General features: G+C 31.3%; 3 protein-coding genes across 3 annotated transcripts; 1 reads left to right on the forward strand and 2 right to left on the reverse strand.

Moving 5' to 3' along the window:
* Positions 1-548: 548 nt before the first annotated feature.
* LOC107461337 (protein FAR1-RELATED SEQUENCE 5-like) lies at positions 549-6,607 on the reverse strand. Its single transcript, XM_016079822.1, has 4 exons — positions 6,517-6,607; positions 2,328-2,660; positions 1,247-1,314; positions 549-665 (listed from the first exon to the last, which is right to left on the reverse strand). The coding sequence occupies exons 1-4, from the start codon at positions 6,605-6,607 to the stop codon at positions 549-551; spliced, it is 609 nt and encodes a 202-aa protein (XP_015935308.1).
* A 2,925-nt stretch (positions 6,608-9,532) lies between these two features.
* Positions 9,533-11,002, reverse strand: LOC127741084 (uncharacterized). Its single transcript, XM_052252576.1, has 3 exons — positions 10,673-11,002; positions 9,855-9,889; positions 9,533-9,734 (listed from the first exon to the last, which is right to left on the reverse strand). Exons 1-3 carry the CDS (start codon positions 10,845-10,847, stop codon positions 9,561-9,563), a joined length of 384 nt encoding a protein of 127 aa, XP_052108536.1. The 5' UTR covers positions 10,848-11,002; the 3' UTR covers positions 9,533-9,560.
* A 4,625-nt stretch (positions 11,003-15,627) lies between these two features.
* LOC107461394 (linoleate 9S-lipoxygenase-like) lies at positions 15,628-19,906 on the forward strand. The gene is given in 10 exon segments (XM_016079869.3): positions 15,628-15,871; positions 16,651-16,946; positions 17,048-17,285; positions 17,369-17,511; positions 17,513-17,687; positions 17,804-17,889; positions 17,974-18,081; positions 18,191-18,495; positions 18,578-18,841; positions 18,957-19,906. Coding segments are annotated over 10 exon segments (2,589 nt in total). The 5' UTR covers positions 15,628-15,654; the 3' UTR covers positions 19,714-19,906.
* The last annotated feature ends 378 nt before the right edge of the window (positions 19,907-20,284 follow it).

Raw genomic sequence — 20,284 nt, forward strand, 5'->3', positions numbered from 1 at the left:
TTAAACTATCTGTGCTGGTAAACTGCCTGTGATGTATTCAAAAACTGTATTACAGGTGGTAAAATATGAAGCAAAAAATCAAGGCATATATAAACGTAAATTATAAACTGTTACACCCAACGCAAGTCTAATAATACACCCGAGATTGAATAAAATATACACCCAACTGTCTGTGCTGTATTCAAAATGTATGAATTACATGTACTAAAATATGAAGAAAAACATCAAATGAAAAATACGCCCATAACCTGTGAATTTTTACAGCTTTGTTCTATATGTATCTATATAACTGTTACACCCAACGCAAGTCTAATAATACACCCAAGATTGCATAAAATATACACTCAACTGTCTGCGCTGTATTCAAAATGTATGAATTACATGTACTAAAATATGAAGAAAAACATCAAATGAAATATACACCCATAACCTGCGAATTTTTACAGCTTTTGTTCTATATGTATCTATATATGTGTCTATATGTAAATTGTGAATTAACAAAAATACACCCAAAAGAAACAGTGCTTTTACACCCATATACTATAAAACTATACACCCAACGAGTTATCCCCTGCTGCTGGTACCCTGAGCTGATAATTCATAACGTGCCATTGATATTGGTTGGAATTTGAATGCGCCGCTGATGCAGCATCAAACACGTTTATCTGAATATAACACTCACACATTAGGTAAACTATTAACAAGAAAAATAAACTCAATCGCCACAAATTTAAAGAACATTTCCTTGTACCTCGCTTAAAACTTTCGTCTTCTTCTTCTTTGTGGCATTTGCAATCTGTTTGTCCAGCTTTGAACCTAGCCTGTTTTTTGGACGTCCTCTTGTTCGAATCCTTGGCGGGCTTTGAAGCTCGTTAACGGATTCCAAGTTGGCGTCTTCGTGGGATAAAGAAGATCTCCCCTTTCTTTTGGCTTTTAATGATTCCATCTCGGCCATGACGTTATCGTACGCACGGTGCAGAATTGCAGTTAGCTCCTCCGATTCGGAGGCAAATTCGCAAATATTTTGCGAACGAAAAACCAATTGGTCGAACCTCTTGCTTCTTGGCTCCATTAGTGGCTCGTCGTGGCTGCTCTTGATGTGTGTGTGTCGCCTCTTTATCTTCTTGCTCCATCGTTCCAGTATATATCTAGGGGACACTTGGCTTACTTGTTCGAAGCTTAACACGCTTAGTGCGTGACGGCACAGTATCTCTCTCGACTCGAATAATAAGCATTGGCATTTTACCTCGGCTGCAACTGAGTCGTAGGTAACCGCGAACTTGTTGAATATTGAGCTGGAAACTTGTTCTCCGACTTCGTATATTGAATAGCCTAGAGCAGAATTCTTTAATCTGGTGATGCAATTCGCCTTTCCTCTGAATTGTGCTTGGACTTCCCTAAACTTTGCGTGAGTGTATGCATCTTGAAACTGAGCTTCAATGGAGGATTTGGTTGCACACGGTATGACCGTATGAAAATCTGCAGCATCTGATTCTCTCTCTGCTTGCTCCCTGCTTCCGAGGCAATTATCGTATTGTTTGACGAACTGAATAAGCGAACTGTTCCGGGTGATGTACTTGTTACAAAATGAATGCATGCTCTCGCTCCTTTGTGTGCTTCTCATCCCTGCCCAGAAGTGGTGGTCCAGATAGATAGGAACCCATATGTGACGGTCTTCGTACAGATTTGCATAATACACCCAAACACAGACTGTAAAATACACCCGAGAGATCGTACAAATTACACCTCTGTTGCAGATTTTAAAAACACATTACCTGAAAGCCACTTGTTGTCCGCAAGACCAAAATTAAGCAGAAAATCATTCCAATTCCTATCAAATGAGTCTTTGCTATGAGAGTTCCAAACAACATGGCTCATTTCTTGTTCGATATCGGCATGTCCCTTGTACCCGTTTAATTTGCTTGGAATCTTCTTCATGATGTGCCAAATACACCAGCGGTGAACTGTTGTTGGCATACAGGCCTCTAAAGCCCTTTTCATTGATGCGCACTGATCGGTGAGAAACCCTTTCGGAGCGTTTCCTCCCATGCAACGAAGCCAGCATTGAAATAACCATTTGAATGATTCAATTTCTTCGTTCTTCATCAAAGAGCATCCGAGAAGTGTTGACTGACCGTGGTGATTCACCCCGACAAAAGAACCACAGACCAAATTATACCTGAAACAAATTACAAGATTGCAGAATGAAATCATTACGTAAACCCAAATAATGATTTTATACACCCAAAAAACATCCAATATATACCTCTACAGCAGATTCATAGAACAAAATTAATTTGGCATCATACACATGAACAGCATATTACCTGTTTGTATTGTAGGTGGTGTCGAATGAAATAACATCTCCGAAATACTCTCAAAGGCAGCTATGCTCCTTGTGTCGGCCCAAAAACCAAGCTTAATCGACTGATTGTCCTCAATTTCGAGCTCGAAAAAGAAATTCTGATTCTTCTTTTTCATTCTTAATAAGTATTTCCCGAATCCTTTTGCATCGTCTTGTTCCGAAATATTCTGCACTTCTCTCGTGATGTAATTCCTCACATCTTTTTTGATAAAATTTAACTCGCGGTGACCCCCAGCTGCCACAACGAATGATTGGAAAGTTTTGCTTGGTCTGATACCAACCTCCTCATTATTCTCTATTGTACGACGAACGGACATGCTTAGTTCCATGTGCTGTTTGAGCATCTCTGCTCGAGTTGGACAGCAAGGGTGTGAATGATGCAGCACGAGCTTCGAAATGATCCAAGCACCAACATCCTTTAATGTGTGTATATAAATTCTTGCAGGACAATTTAAACCAGTTGTGGGATTTGTCTTCTCAGTTGGAGATATTTTAGATTTTCATTTTCCTTCTCTGCTACATGTTATTAATTGATTCTTAATTTCGTTTTTCTTCTTATTTGTGCTCCGAACTCTTGTAGAAAAACCTGCAACCTTCCCAAAGAAGAATTGATCTACACCCGAGCGTCTGCTATAAATTCCAGGTAATTAATCACAAATAATACATTGAATCGACAGATTCATGTTAACGTGTTACTTTCACCGTCAATGTTCAGCAATTTTTAAACTACACAATGCTATACAAATTACTGAAAGAAAAATCATACTAATCCTATGTAAATCAAACCTCAGGAAATTCGTTAAATTCAAATTCATAATCCACTTCGCCTGGATTCAACTGACAATCAGAGGTTGAATGATCCATTATCTTCAAAACGAGTTCAAACTTTGATTTCAGAAAACAACAAATCAAAATAGAAAACGAAAGTCGAGTTGCAGAGAGAGAAAAAGGTAACATAAACGAAGAACATACCAGTGAGAAAAGGACAGGAAAAGAACGATGGAGAAGAAGGAGGGAAGACGCGCGAGAAGAAGAACAACCAAATCTCAAAAAATCGAAAACGAAAAAGGAAACAAATATTTTAAATTTGGTAGTTAGATATACGCGGGATGTTATATAGCGCGTGTAATCAACGTACGTGGAGCAGCGCGTATTTGTTTAATGAACTTGTAAAGCATACAAGCCCTAATGACTTGTATGCAGAGCTTTTCCGATGTAATTTTATAATAATCAACATAAGAAGGGATAAAAATAAATTGATTAATAAACTAAACCTATGTTGTCTTGAACGAAGAAGGAAAAGTACAACTAACAAATAATAATGACTAATTATGAAAACATACATGCTTCTAAAAGAGTAGATCGCGCAACTAGCTATAAAATATAAATAAAGGAAATGATATATAATTTTTTTAGTGTCAAGAAGAAAAAAAAACACCAAACACGAGGTACTACGTCTCGTGGTAACAACACTATTAATTTTTTTTTTATGGGTAGAGTTTAGTTGAGATAATGGAGATTATCAAATTTTTCATAAAAAAAATTAGTAGTATTTTTTTAAAAAAATAAAAAATAATTCAGTTGATTCAAATATTTATTACGCCTTAAAACACCTAAATTTAATTTTCATCTCTTATTTTTATTACACAATAGTTTTTTATTGGTCATGGCCCCCAAACTTTTTATAAAAAAATTAGTAGTACTTTTTTAAAAGATAAAAAATAATTCAATTGGTTTAAATATTTTATTATGACTTAAAGTACTCAATAAGTTCAATAAATAACATTTTCTCTATCTTTAAGTTTACATATAAAAAATTAGATATTTTTTATTTATTTAATTTAATATTATTTTATATTTTATTATTTATTTAATTTAAAAAAATTAATAAATATTATAAATTACTAAAAAGTTTAATTCTTGAGTACAATCACAACATTATTTTTTACTTCAGTCCATGAAGGATCCAATATTTTTCCCTCAAATTTGAATATTTGCACCATTGGTCATTCATGTTTAATTTTTACTAATTAAGTCCTTAAACTTTGTTCAACTTTTCGGGTATGTATTTTAACTACCCAAACTTCTTCTATATGTAGTCAATTATAATAAAAGGGTAGTGCTAGGGAGTCAATGGCCTAAGTGTACAATGTGTACAATGGGCTAAATATTTGCTTCATGAATAAAATGAACATCACTCACATTATCCAGAATAACCATCCGAATACCAGGAATAATAAACATCTCATGTCATAAAATTGGATCGAACCCTTAACCTTTTGGATCTAGAACTCTAATACCATGTCATGAACCCACTCATCCCAAAAGCGTAACCTGACAGGACAATGTAACACTAATGGTTATATCTCTAATACTTCCTAAACTACGCTTAGAGCATTGGTTCCCTATACTTTTCCATAATAAAAATATATATGCAAGGTAGCGTTTGTTTTCAGAGGCAGAACACGGAGACATGGACAACACTTGTTTAAAAAGTGTTTGGAAGGAGAGACATGGACAGTGGACATGTTGTCTACGAGACAATTTTTTATATTTTTGTGTCCACTCTTTCACGAAGGACAATGATAGACACGGGATTTGGAAGAGTGGACACGGACAATTTTATAAATTTTGTTTTCCTTTTTTTCCACTATTATCCCTTCTTATTTTTTCTATTGTGTTGTTCAGAGATACTTTTTTCTTCCTGTTATTTCTCTATCTCTTTCTTTTTCAGATACTCTCTCCTTTCTGTAGAATTTTTTATTGGGGGTAGATAATTCTTTTCTTTTTATCGTTTTACTTTAATACCATTTTAACCTTATATTATATTATTTGATTTGTAATAAAAATAATAACAAAAATAATTAATCTTAAAACTATTATATTATTTTATTTGTAATAAAAATAATTACTCTTGAAACTTTTGAAAGATAAATATTATCAAAAGTAAAATTGATCTTTTAAAATGCTAAAAAATAATTTATAAATTATAATTGATTTTATATAATTTAAAGAAAAAATCAGTTTTTTATAAAGAAAATCAGTTTTTAGATAAAAAAATTAGTTTTTTTTTTAAATAAAAATATATTTTTATATGCAAAAACTAATTATTTTTTTATGTAAAAATGGATTTTTTTAAATTAATTTTTATTTAAAATTAATTTGACTATATTAATCTTAACTATATGTATTCCTATATATTAATAATAAATTTTAAAATAAAATAATTATATTTATAAATTTTATTTTAATATAAATACTAATATATTTTTTTATTAAAATTTTTTGCCTCTTCAAATATTTTTTTCAAGTTCCGTCTGTACTCCTACTCCTACGTACTCTCAATTTTTATTAAATTAATTTGTATTGATGTAGAAAATTTGGAATCACAAAACTATTTTAGTCATTTCATATAATATTTTAGTCTTGTCCATGTGTATCCAAACATAATACTAGACATTACATTAGTGTCTTGTCCATCGTATCCAAACACAATACACAAAAAGATAATTTTCAGTGTCTTCGTCCTATTGTGTCATGTTCTGTCCTGTCTCTACAAACAAACGCAGCCTAAATGATGCCCAGCAGACAGAATAACAAATGACATGCTAAAGACTTCATCAACTAAAATTATAAAAGAGTACAGTTACAACATTATTCCATCCATCAAGCATCCATCCATCAAGTTTCATTTACACTCGAAATATTGAAATCCAATATGCATATGGAACTATTTATTCATTAACTACTATATATCGTGTTCATCTCATGATCATCATAGCTAGCAGATACAGATAAAAATTGTAAACTGTAATTCAGTGACACGTTATTTTCCTTTAGGCTTTTGAGCGATATTCCGTAAAAAATTGCTTAGACCAAGTACTGTATTAAAATTGTAGAAAATTCATCAGATATGTAAGTTTTATTAGTATAAACAAATTTATTTATCTTTATCTTTATCTTTATCATCGTCCTCCTAATCATCCTACGAAGGAGGCCGGTTAAGTTTGATTGCCTCACGCATAGCTGCCACATGATGAAGAGAACAAGAACAATTAATGGTTAATTACCATTCGAAAAGTGCTATGGTTATGGAAATTAAACTTTGTTTTTTATTAATGAGTAGTTAGTTAATTATCCAGGAAACTAACTTTTATTCCGCAACTCTGTGAGAACTACCATCTTGCCCTTATCCATTTCTGAAATTGTTGCTGCTTCCTCTGGTTTTTTATTTGGATCCATCTTTGTGTTGCAAGTTACAACAATGTTGTACCTTAACAAAATTCAAAGAGTACAAAAAGAGTACGCAAAGATAAAGAATACTTTGGTATGTATTTTTTGATTAATTGAATTATAAGAATAAAACTAAATATATATAGAGTATTGTCTACAAAAGAGAAAAGCAAAGATCAGATAAGATGATAACATAAAGATAAGATAAGATGATAGAGACTAAAATTAAAACTGAATTTATAAATTTTGTTTGGCTGAATTTATGAGCTATAAGACTTATTTGTCATGAGTTGAGGTAGAAAAATAATTTAATATACCTAGCTAGGGAGTGCAAAAGATCAGAGTAGTGAAATCCACATGGAATAATAAAAAAAACAAGCTTCTAAAGTTACGCAAGCTAAAGAAATAAAGTATACGGTATATACTATACATATTGTTAATGCGGCAAGAAATTTCCATTACATGCATGTCAAGCATGATAATAATACTTCTACAGAAAAAATTACGTGAAAACAAGTAACACTAACCAAATTAATTAATGGAACAATACCAGCAAAGATTATATAATTAAAAAAATAAATAAGAACTAAGTAATAACATTTCTGTGTCTTCCCTTTGCTTCGAGATAAAGTTTATTCAAATACAGGAATCAAAACAAAAGGAAACTCATCATGTTTAATTGTTGCATTATAGCAGATGGAATCATGAATAGAACTCTAATTTGAATAGTACGTAGCACGATTCTTGAATTTTCAGCATCTATGAGTAGAACTAGCTATAAGCACATACAATAAACAACATCAAGTAAAACGTAGCATAAAATATAATGATAAAGAAAAATATTCAGAAAAGCTCTACATACAAGCCATTAGGGCTTGTATGCTTTACAAGTTCATTAAGCAATAAACCCACAAAACGCGCTGCATGTCCTACGTCCAATACACGCGCTATATAAAGATCCCGCGTATATGTAACTACCAAATTTAAAAGATTTGTTTCCTTCTTCGTTCTCTTTATCGTTCTTCTTCTTCTCGTTCTTCTTCTTCTCGTTCTTCTCTCCTTATTTCTAGATTTGTTTTATTCTTCGTTTTTCTTCTCGTTCTTCTTCTTCTTGTTCTTCTCTCTTTCTAACTCTAGCTTCGTTTTCTATCGATTTTTGTTTACTGAAATCAAAGTTTGGATTCGTTTTGAAGATAATAGATGATTCAACCTCAGATTCTCAGCTGAATCAGGGGGAAGTGGATTATGAATTTGAATCTAACGAAGTTCCTGAGGTTTGATTTACATACGTTTACTCTGAATTTTGTTACAGTAATTTGTATAGCATTGTGTAGCTGAATAATTCGTGAACATTGACTGTGAGACTAACGCGTCAACATAAATCTGTGGATTGAATGTAATGTATTTGATTGATTATCTGGAATTTATAGCAGATGCTCGGGTGTAGATCAGAGCTTTCTTTGGGTGTATTTATTTCGGTAGTGTGGGTGTATTTACATTTATGGCTTTTTTTGTTATTTTAGCTGAGTTGTTGTCGTTCGGGTGTATTATATGAGACATGATTGGGTGTGTTTTTAGTTTTCTTCATGGTGTATTATGCAGCCTGTGTATTTACAGCTTATGGCTTTTATTGTCATTTTGGTTGAGTTGGTGCCGTTCGGGTGTATTATATTACCAATGATTTGGTGTATTTATAGTTTTTGACATGGTGTATTATGCAGCCTCTCTCTGTTGTTGATGACCAGTTTATTCCGAAGGTTGGAATGATCTTTACCACCCTTGAAGATGCTAGAAAATTTTACAGGAACTAGTATTTCGGAGATGTTATTTCATTTGATACCACATACAATACAAACAGGTAATAAATTGTCCCTTTTTATGATTCTAAATTAATGTGTTTTATGAATCTGCCACAGAGGTGTATATTGGGTGTTTTTTGGGTGTATACAAAGTATTTGTTTGGTGTACGTAATGATTTTCCATTCTGCACTATGGTAATTTGTTTCAGGTATAATTTGGTTTGTGGTTCTTTTGTCGGGGTGACTCACCACGGTCAGTCAACACTTCTCGGATGCTCTTTGATGAAAAACAAAGAAATTGAATCATTCAAATGGTTATTTCAATGTTGGCTTCGTTGCATGGGAGGAAATGCTCCGAAAGGGTTTTTCGCCGATCAATGTGCATCAATGAAAAGGGCTTTAGAGGCCTGTATGCCAACAACAATTCACCGTTGGTGTATTTGGCACATCATGAAGAAGATTCCAAGCAAATTAAACGGGTACAAGGGACATGCAGAATTTGAACAAGAAATAAGCGAAGTTGTTTGGAACTCTCATAGTAAAGACTCATTTGATAGGAATTGGAATGAATTTTTGCTGAATTTTGGTCTTGTGGACAACAAGTGGCTTTCAGGTAATGTCTTTTTAAAATCTGCAGCAGAGGTGTAAATTGCATATTTTTTCGGGTGTATTTATAGTCTGTGTTTGGGTGTATTCTGCAGATCTCTATGAAGACCGTCATATATGGGTTCCAATCTATCTGGATCACCACTTCTGGACAGGGATGAGAAGCACGCAAAGGATCTCTATGTTATAAAATACTGTTTATTTTTTTTACAATGGTTTAAGGGTTTTGGGTATTAGGGTTTAGGGTTTTATGGTTTACAGGGTACGGGTTAGGGTTTAGGTTTTAAGTGTTTCGTGTTTAGGGTTTTAGGGATAAAGCATCAGGGGAATAGATTTTTTGGTGTATATTCAACGTTCTTTGGGTGCAAAAAATGGCAAGTTATGGATGTATATTTAGTTTGATTTTTTCCTTCATATTATAGTACCTGTAATTCATACATTTTGAATACAGCAGAGAGATTTTAATTATTGAAAGAAATTTTACAATAAACAGAACTATAATTGGAAAATTTTTACAGCATGTGTTCAATTTGTTACAGGACTATATAACATTTACATTAAACAGTGTCAATATCCTCAGAATCTATCTGACAATATGGACTCAATAAAAACGAGGATGGCTTGGACAGTCTTATTGCATTACTTTTCCTAATGGCTTCAGCTTTGTCTAGATTCATGTCATGGAATAGAATCCTGGAAGCATATTCCACTCTAAAGTGGTCCACCTCGTCCTACAGTTAAAAAGAATATTCTGTTTAATCAACCATGTTAATTGAGAAATGTAATACAGAATTATTTACTTTTTAAACACATTTACCTAGCTGACATTTATTTCATCTAAGCACACTTACATTTCTTCCAACTTGGTTTCTGGCTGCCATTTTTTCTGAAATAAAAAATACACTCATATATATCAGCAGGATACACCCAAGGATATAAATAAGATACACCCATAGATATGAGTCAGATACACACATAGATATCAGTCAGATATCACTCAAACATGCATTAATATACAAGGGCAAGCAACATTACAAGGTCAAGTAATATACACCCATGGACAATCAAATATTAGAACAGTGCAACTGTTGAATATATATTACAGTATATTAGTTCAGAAAAATACACCCATAGATATCAGAAAGATACACCCAAGGATATAAATAAGATACACCCATATATATGAGTCAGATACACCCATAGATATCAATCAGATATCACTCAAACAAGCATTAATATACAAGGACAAGCAACATTACAAGGTCAAGTAATATACACCCATGGACAATCAAATATTAGAACAGTGCAACTGTTGAATATATTACAGTATATCAGTTTAGAAATATACACCCAACAAAGTATGTGATATACACCCAACAAGTTACTCCATATACACCCAGCAAATTACGCATTATATTTCAAACAATCAATTACCAGAAGAACTAGAAAAACAACTACAGTAATACCTAGAACAACTAAGAAGAACACTATAACCTAGAACCAATAATAACAGTAAAACGTGGAACAAGTAGAATATTAAAAACTGTAAAATGAGACTTAGAACAAGAACAGTAAAACCTAGAAGAATATAGAAGAACAGTAAAACCTAGTTCTTCGTTTTCGAAATCTGAAAAATATAGAATATGAGTGAAATAGTAACATAACGTACCTTGAGTATTATAACTTCGTTTTTTCTTGAGATTCTTGATCGAGAGTTCTACGTTGTGTTGATGGAGAGTTCTGATCTTCGCTACAAGTGCTATCTCTGTAGTTTGGAATGTTGCTCGAAAATGGACGGTTTGTGTTTTCTTTGAACGGGTTGGAGAAGTGGAAGAGTGCGCCATTAAGAAGCGCTATTTGCGAAGAAAAACCGTTTGAGTGGGACGCGTGTAATTTACGCTCCATTCAAAGTGAGATGAGTGCGTGTGTGAATGATGTGTGGGTTGGGAACTTGTAAAACTTGTAGGGCCTTTTTGCTTGTATGTGTAGCAGGCCCGAAAAATATTATCATACATATAACAGAAGATTGAAGTGGAAGCTACTAAAAGAAAAAATGATGAAGGAAGGGGATGTGTGTGTTTGAGTGCTATATATACACACAATGAGTCTGAGGACTGAGAGATTGAATCTCAAGAGACATGCGCTATACTCAACAATAACTAACCGAAATTGTAACCGTCTATTAGCACTTTTCATTTTTTGAAATTCTTTTTTTTTTGTTATTTTTTCTGCCCCAATTACATAACAAAAAAATAAATCTGAGTTTTATTAATTAAAAATTTTGTTTAGGTTAATAAGCCAAATTAATTTTAAATAAAAAATCAATTTTAAAAAAGAATCCGTTTTTACATAAAAAAATTAGTTTTTGCACATAAAAATCTATTTTTATTTAGAAAACCAATTTTTTTAATCTAAAAACTGATTTTTCTTTTAAAAAAACTGATTTTTTTTAAATTATATAAAAATCAATTACAACTTATAAATTATTTTTAGTATTTTAAAAGATCAATTTTACTTTTGATAATATTTATCTTTCAAAAGTTTTAAGACTAATTATTTTTATTACAAATAAAATAATATAATATAAGATTAAAATGGTATTGATGTAAAAACATAATAAGGAAAGAATTATTCACGCTAATAAAAAATTCTACAAAAGGGAGATAGTATCTGAAAAAGAAAGAGATAGAGAAAGAAGGCTCAGGATTCGGTGGTTTCAGAATCTTTGGACCACTTAATGGTCCCATTAGAAAACATGTTTTTAGAGTGTTTTTAACGATTGCTACATAGTCCTTGAACTAATTTTAATTACAAATTAATCCTATATATTTTATTTAATTATAAAAACTGTTTTTTATTTTATAAATTATTATTTTATCAATTATCTATTATATTTATTAACAATCAAATACAAAAACAATAACTAATTATATCCTCCATTGATCCTAATAAAGATTTTGGCCATTCCAATCGATTAAAATATTAAATTTGATCTCGTGACGTTCGTCCATGGCTTCTAAATCGTGTTTCCTTGAAATTCAATCGATTAGTTTATCAAAACAATCGATTGAATTGTAACTGAATCGATTGAATTACAGTGTATCACAAAACAATCGATTGAAAGTTGTAAGGTAGAATGATTTTCGCTTAAACCAATCGATTGTTTATACTTTCCAATCGAATGAATGCCCAAAAACAATCGATTGTTTTTGTTACTCAATCGATTGCATTCACGAAAACAACATGGATTTGCCAAATACAATCGATTAGAAAGTGATGACATTGAAGTTTTAGCCAAATTCAATCGATTGGTAATGTAATCCAATCGATTGGAAGGTGATGAAGTTGAATTTTTTGCCAACTTCAGTCGATTGGTAATGCTACCCAATCGATTGAAATGTGTCCTGTGCCTATTTCAATCTTGTTATCTTTTTAGAAATTATCTTATTATTCATCTATCTTATCTTTAAAATTCTATCTTCAATTTTTGCTGTTTTGTTTTGATGTAGATAAACTAATCTTATCCTTTCCTTAATATTAACATTATAAATTGGTGAATAATCCATCACTAATTATTCAATCCCACCATTGAAATTGTGTATCATTTTCTTTGATTATAAAAAATTTAATTGTTTTTCTTTGAAACATCCATCTACTCAATATCCAATTTTTTTATTTTTTATCCGTAATATTCATTATTTCTTCATCGTTAATCACCGTTGCAGTAATCAGCAAAGGTCCAATCAAGTTTTTCATTATAGTGTTCAAAAAATAAACAATCGTTTTGATTACAAAATCGAGGTCAGTGAATAGAATCTCTAATTTTGTAATTATTTGTTTCGATACTTTATTTGTGAAATTGATTGTGTAAGGAAAAAATATTTTTTTATCTTTTATTAATTCACAAAAATTGAGAAATACTAAAAAGTAAATAGATATTATTATTTTTTTATTAATTAATTAGCTAGTAATCAGGGACGGACCTAGAGGGGGCGAGTAGTGGCCTGGACACCCAAAATTTTAAGAAACTATACTTATCTATAACAATTTATATTAGGAATACAGAGGTTGGTGTCGATTATTTTTTTCCTATTTTACCCCTATGTTTATAATCTAAAACAACATACTCAATTACGTACTCACGTTCTGTAAATTTTGCATTAACCCATGACAGAATGATGTAACTGCTCATTAAGATATTTTTATTGGATGTAAATTATTGTTACAAATATTTTTATTAAGATATGTTTTGAAGGAATAAAAGTAGAATAGTTCAATAAGGATTAATTTTTAAAAAAAATAAATTTACACTAATAATTTTTCTCTTCAAATTATTAACGTACTTTTCTAATATATTTTAAGTACCTACACAATATATAATATCAATTAGCGTTCAAATTTAAGTTCCAATATTGTTATTAACGAGAGAGGTTTATTAATTTTTAAAAAAATTTACACACAATAAGTGTTATATCAATATATCATGATTCATTTTAAAAATAATATTTATTCATTTAAGTTATTGAGTGTCTTGAAAAATTATATTTAAATAATTTTTTTATTTTTTAACTATTTTATATTTTTAGATTGAAAACTTTGTATTTTTTTTATTCAAGCTTTATTTTTATATTTTATTTTAATTGTCTTATTCAAAATTATTAATATGAATTTTTATTTTGTAGGATAAATAAAAAGATGAGATTTTTTTAATAAATTAAATTATTAAAAAACTTACTTATTATAAAAGAAGTTAAGTATATTTCTTGATTCATTTTTGAATGTAATCAAAATAAATATAAATTTATTCAATTTTTTAAAATTTACATTAATATTAAGAAAAAGATAAGATTAGTTTATCTACATCAAAATAAAATAGCAAAAATTGAAGATAGAATTTTAAAGATAAGATAGATGAATAATAAAATAATTTCTAAAAAGATAACAAGATTGAAATAGGCGCATGACACATTTCAATCGATTGGGTAGCATTACCAATCGATTGAAGTTGGCAAAAAATTCAACTTCATCACCTTCCAATCGATTAGATTACATTACCAATCCATTGAATTTGGCTAAAACTTCAATGTCATCACTTTCCAATCGATTGTATTAAGCATATCCATGTTGTTTTCGTGAATTCAATCGATTGAGTAACAAAAATAATTGATTGTTGTTGGGCATTTATTCGATTGGAAAGTATAAACAATCGATTGGTTTAAGCGAAAACCATTCTACCTTACAACTTTCAATCGATTGTTTTGTGATACACTATAATTCAATCGATTGAGTTACAATTCAATCGATTGAATTTCAAGGAAACACGATTTATAAGCCATGGAATTTAATATTTTAATCGATTGGAATGGCCAAAAGCTTTATTAGGATCAATGGAGGATATAATTGGTTGTTGTTTTTGTATTTGATTGTTAATAAATATAATAGATAATTGATAAAATAATAATTTATAAAATAAAAAACAGTTTTTATAATTAAATAAAATATATGAGGTTAATTTGCAATTAAAATTAGTTCAAGGACTATGTAGCAATTGTTAAAAAGACTCTAAAATCATGTTTTTTAATGGACCATTAATTAAGTGGTCCAAAGGTTCTGAGACCACCGAATCCTGAGGAAGAAAGTACCTCTTTGAGAACAACGCTATAGGAAAATAAGAAGGGATAATAGTGGAATAATAAAAAATTTCTATGGACAAAAAGAAAAACAAAATTTATAAAAAAATCTGTTTTCAAAATTTCCTTTTTTTCTGTTATTTTTTCCACCTCAATTACACTTCTATGACCCAGCCCAAATTTATTGCCCCAATATTCAATTTGTTGAAAATATGTGACATATATCATTTGGATCTGTACCAAATATTTAAGAGTATTTGTTGTTTTTAATCAGTATTTTTAGTTAATCTAATTCTAGTATAATATTCTAAACATATTTTTAACTCATATTTTTACTATTATTAACTAATTATTAATAAAAAATAATAAATTTTATTAGTCCTCTAACTTCTATTATATCATATAATAGAAGTTGTAAATTCAATATTAATTATTTTTTATTTTAAATTTTTGTCAATTTATTAATTTTAGAAAATTTGTTCTATATTATTCCTATCATTATTAATAGAAATGATTCCAACTTCTAACCCTAACATTATATTGTGAGTCAATACTCAATACTATGCGTATGGATTTGAATATCGAAATCAGCATGTTGGAAAAAAAAAATAATGAAGGCATTTTTATTATTAACCAAAGTTTTCTGTGCATTGCATCATCACAATATGGGTGGCATTCATTTTTGTGTGACAAATTGGAAGAGCATAAGTACTAGTTCCGATACAACTGCATGCATTGGATGTGGTGAGATAGGTACGTGGGCATTGGCATGCAGTAGTGGTTTGTGAGGTTGGTTGACGAGTGTTGAATGCTTAAGACGTGTAATCATCACACTACATTGTCTCACATGCCTGCAAATAATTAAAAGTCTCTGCATGTTACTTGCAGTGGCTTCATGACACCTTGCACATAATAATAATAATGGAGTATTACGTTCAAAACATAAACACGCAGCTTATAAATACCGTACCACATTTCCTTGCTTATTGGCAATACAAGCTACTTAATTAGTTGTGTGAAGATGTTTTCGGGGGTGACAAGTCTGGTGAACAGGGGACACAAGATTAAGGGCACGGTGGTGCTGATGCGCAAGAACGTCCTTGACGTCAACTCCCTTACCAGCGCTCAGGGACTCATCGGTCAAGGCGTCGGCCTCGTCGGCTCAACCATCGATAATCTCACTGCCTTCTTGGGCCGCTCTGTCTCCCTCCACCTCATTAGTGCCACCAAACCAGATGGTTATGTTGCTCCCTTTTATTTATTTTTTAAATATTATTCGTATATTTGCTAAAATTAACTGTAAATAAATTTTTAATTTATTTTTAATATATATTTATATTTTAATATATATTTTATATTGATAATTAATTTTATATTCATTTAACATAGTCTATTCCTTTTAGATTTAGCATAAGTTATTCATAAAAGTATTTTATTTTACTCAAAGGTTTAGAGGTCATACCTCTTTTATTTTAAAACAGATCAAAAGAAAAGTTAGAGGTTATATAAATTTTGTATTGAAAACTCAGGTAGGTACAATTAATTTTATTATTAAATGTTAATTTAGTAGTCTATTAATTTATTCAACGACTTTCATTTATCAAATATATAAAGTGAATTATACGTGAATTTTTACTAAACTCTATACAAATTTAAAAAATATTATTATGTAAAAAGATATATTAAAAATATAATCATAAATTATTGCGTGAAGAAAAGTATAAGAAATATAACTTTTTTTTGTTAGATGGAATTTTAGAAAAAAATAGTTTGATGACTATGGTTATTCTAATTATTTTTTCAAATATAGGTAGACAATAAAAATACTAAATAATCTAAATAATAGATATATCGAATATTTATTTTACTAGGCATATAGATAGTTATTTTAATATTAAAATTTAGGTGAATAATTTAGAAATATGGTGTGGTATGTTTTTATTTGATTGGTGATTATTTATATTGTTCAAGATAGTCATTATTTACCTAGCACTTCATGTTTGTTTTATTATTGTAGAGAATTGGAAGGGCAAAGTTGGAAAGAGTACGTTTTTGGAAGGTATAATATCTTCGTTGCCAACATTGGGAGCAGGGCAATCTGCCTTCACCATTCATTTCGAATGGGATGATGGTGAGATGGGAATTCCAGGAGCATTTTACATCAAGAATTTCATGCAAACCGAGTTCTTCCTCCTCACTTTGACTCTTGAAGACATTCCAAACCATCCAAATCTCAAAATCTACTTTGTTTGCAACTCCTGGATTTATAATGCTAAAAACTACAAAACCGATCGTATTTTCTTTTCCAACAAGGTAATTAAATTAAACTAGTTATTAGTTAACAAATAATTAAAGTAATTAATGAAATGTCACCAAAAAAAAAGTAATTAATGAAACAATATGCATCCACGCAGACATATCTTCCAGGTGACACGCCAGCACCACTTGTAAAGTACAGGGAAGATGAATTGGAGAATTTAAGAGGAGATGGAAAAGGAGAGCGCAAAGAATATGATAGGATCTATGATTATGATGTTTACAATGATTTGGGGAATCCAGATAGCAATGAAAAATATGCTCGCCCTGTTCTTGGAGGATCTACTTTACCTTACCCTCGTAGAGGAAGAACAGGAAGGCCACCTACTAACAAAGGTCAATTATTTCACCTAAATATATAACATGTTTAATTTGTGTTATTAGTGCTAATTAATTTTGCTTTCAACTTAATTAAACAGATCCTAAGAGTGAGAAACGGAGCGATTTTGTTTACCTACCAAGGGACGAAGCATTTGGTCACTTGAAGTCATCAGATTTTCTAACTTATGGACTAAAATCTGTAGCCCAAGATGTGATGCCTGTTCTCACAGATGCATTTGATGTAAATATCTTAACTCGAGTTTGATAATTTTGCTGAAGTGGATAAACTCTATACGGGTGGAATTACACTACCTACAAACTTTCTCAGCAAATTTTCCCCTTTGCCAGTACTCAAGGAAATTCTACGAACAGATGGTGAACAATTCCTTAAATATCCACCACCCAAAGTCATGCAAGGTATATATTTATATTTTTATATATGCTACAATTATCTTATACATTGAACAATATTAATGTGGCGAATAATGTGAATATAATTTTAAATAAACTGAAATTATGTGATACATATACAGTGAATAAATCTGCATGGATGACTGATGAAGAATTTTCTAGAGAAACACTTGCTGGTGTAAATCCTAATGTCATTAAGAGTCTTGAGGTAATTCGATTAATTTGTGGTAATAAGTTTTTAGGGAATTGCATTCAATTATAGCTTGGATTTGGTTAATTTTCATGTATGCAGGAGTTTCCACCAGGTAGCAAGCTAGATAGTAAAGTCTATGGTGATCATACTAGTACAATGAAAAAAGAACATTTAGAGCCTAACTTAGGAGGGCTTACTGTAAAACAGGTAATAATATATATCATGGAAATCTATTTGTTTTTTTTTTTTCTTTTAATATGTGGTAGTGATGAACAACTGACAATTAATTAATGAATTTAATTTGGGTGAAATTCAGGCTATTGAGAAGAAGAAATTGTTCATTCTCGATCACCATGACTATCTGATTCCATATTTGAGAAGAATAAATTCAAGCAAGACAAAGGCCTATGCTACAAGGACTATTTTCTTCTTGAAAGATGATGGAACTTTAAAGCCACTGGCCATTGAGTTAAGCAAGCCACATCCTCAAGGAGAAGAGCATGGTCCTGTGAGTGATGTCTATCTACCAGCACATGAAGGAGTTGAAGGTTATATTTGGGTACTGGCCAAGGCATATGTTGTTGTAAATGACTCATGCTATCACCAACTTGTTAGTCATTGGTATGTAATAAACTTAACTAGTTAATGCATATCCAAGTGAATTATTCACATTCATATTAATTTATGAATGACATATATGCAGGTTAAACACTCATGCAGTTGTTGAACCATTTGTGATAGCAACAAATAGGCATCTGAGTGTGGTTCACCCAATTAATAAACTACTTTCCCCACACTACCGTGACACCATGAATATAAATTCACTTGCTCGGAAAGCCTTGATTAATGCAGATGGTATTATAGAACAAACATTCTTGTGGGGTAGATATGCTTTGGAAATGTCTGCTGTACTCTATAAGGATTGGGTTTTTCTAGATCAAGCATTACCTAATGATCTCATCAAGAGGTAATTAATGATGGTCTATATATTTTAGTCTCTACCGTTAATTTGTTATGTTAAATACTGATATGACAGTTAGTATCTTATACTAATGGTTGTTAATTTGTTGTTTTTGATTCAGAGGAGTGGCAGTTAAGGATTCATCTTCTCCCCATGGTGTCCACCTTGTGATTGAGGATTACCCTTATGCTTCTGATGGATTAGAAATATGGGATGCTATTAAATCATGGGTTAAAGAGTATGTGTTCTTTTACTACAACTCAGATGATGCACTAAAACAAGACAATGAACTCCAAGAATGGTGGAAAGAGCTTGTAGAAGTAGGTCATGGTGACAAGAAGAATGAGACATGGTGGCCAAAGATGGAAACTCGAAACGAGTTGATTGAAGCTTCAACCACTCTCATATGGATTGCTTCAGCACTTCATGCAGCTATTAATTTTGGCCAATACCCTTATGGAGGTTACATTCTTAACCGTCCAACACTTAGCAGAAGATTCATGCCTGAGAAAGGGTCTCCTGAGTATGATGAATTGGCTAAGAATCATGAGAAGGAGTTCTTGAAAACAATCACAGGGAAGAAAGAGACACTAATTGATCTTACCGTTATTGAAATTTTGTCAAGGCATGCTTCTGATGAGTCCTACCTTGGACAAAGGGATGATGGTGACTTTTGGACTTGTGATACTGAGGCATTAGATGCCTTTAAGAGATTTGGAAAGAAACTTGCAGAGACTGAACAAAGATTGATGCAGAAGAACAATGATGGATCATTGAAAAATCGTTCTGGACCAGCTAAGATGCCTTACACTTTGCTTTATCCTTCTAGTGAGGAAGGGTTGACTTTCAGAGGAATTCCAAATAGTATCTCTATCTAATGAGTCTATCATGATGACGACTTTAATGATGTCTTTAAATAAAAGGAATCTGATTCCTTATTAGCTTCATCCACCTATGTTTGTGTTGTCATTTGTATTTAGTAGTTTTAATTTGATGCTAATTAATAAGAAAGTTGTATCTGTTTTTTGCATAATGGAGAACACAAGTATCAAATTAAGATTATCTAAACAACTGTTTGCAACTAATTAAAGGGATTAATATTACTATTTGAAGCTTTATTAATAATAAAACACAAAACCCTATAAGAAAATCTTTTTTGGGGCCGCCGTGTGATATATATATATGAGTATTTTAATTTTTTCATTAAAAAATGAGTTTGTAGGTATTACAAAGAGTTTGAGTTATTAAACTATGATCATATTAAAATTTAGTGGTAGAGTAGGTGTCTCTACAAATTAAAATTGGATTCTATATTGGATATGAAGAAAACATTTTCTACGCTTTCAATAAGTTTGGGTCAAATGAAGTGGAAAGTTCATAGGGGTGGCAACACTACCCAAATCCGCGGGTACCCACCCCGCTCCTATCCGCTCGGGGCGGGTAATTACC

Source organism: Arachis duranensis, chromosome 8 (assembly GCF_000817695.3).
Source record: "Arachis duranensis cultivar V14167 chromosome 8, aradu.V14167.gnm2.J7QH, whole genome shotgun sequence".
NCBI classification, from domain to species: Eukaryota; Viridiplantae; Streptophyta; class Magnoliopsida; order Fabales; family Fabaceae; genus Arachis; species Arachis duranensis.

Excerpts from the sequence above, each read along its gene's own strand:
- LOC107461337 (XM_016079822.1), bottom strand. The coding sequence starts at position 6,607 with ATGGATCCAAATAAAAAACCAGAGGAAGCAGCAACAATTTCAGAAATG. Across the intron at positions 2,661-6,516 it reads CACAGAGTTGCGGAATAAAA|AGAATAATGAGGAGGTTGGT; the intron begins GTTAGTTTCCTG and ends GTCGTACAATAG. Across the intron at positions 666-1,246 it reads ACGACTCAGTTGCAGCCGAG|ATAAACGTGTTTGATGCTGC; the intron begins GTAAAATGCCAA and ends TGTTATATTCAG.
- LOC127741084 (XM_052252576.1), bottom strand. The coding sequence starts at position 10,847 with ATGGCGCACTCTTCCACTTCTCCAACCCGTTCAAAGAAAACACAAACC. Across the intron at positions 9,890-10,672 it reads ACGAAGTTATAATACTCAAG|AAAAAATGGCAGCCAGAAAC; the intron begins GTACGTTATGTT and ends TTTTTATTTCAG. Across the intron at positions 9,735-9,854 it reads GAAACCAAGTTGGAAGAAAT|GACGAGGTGGACCACTTTAG; the intron begins GTAAGTGTGCTT and ends TTTTAACTGTAG.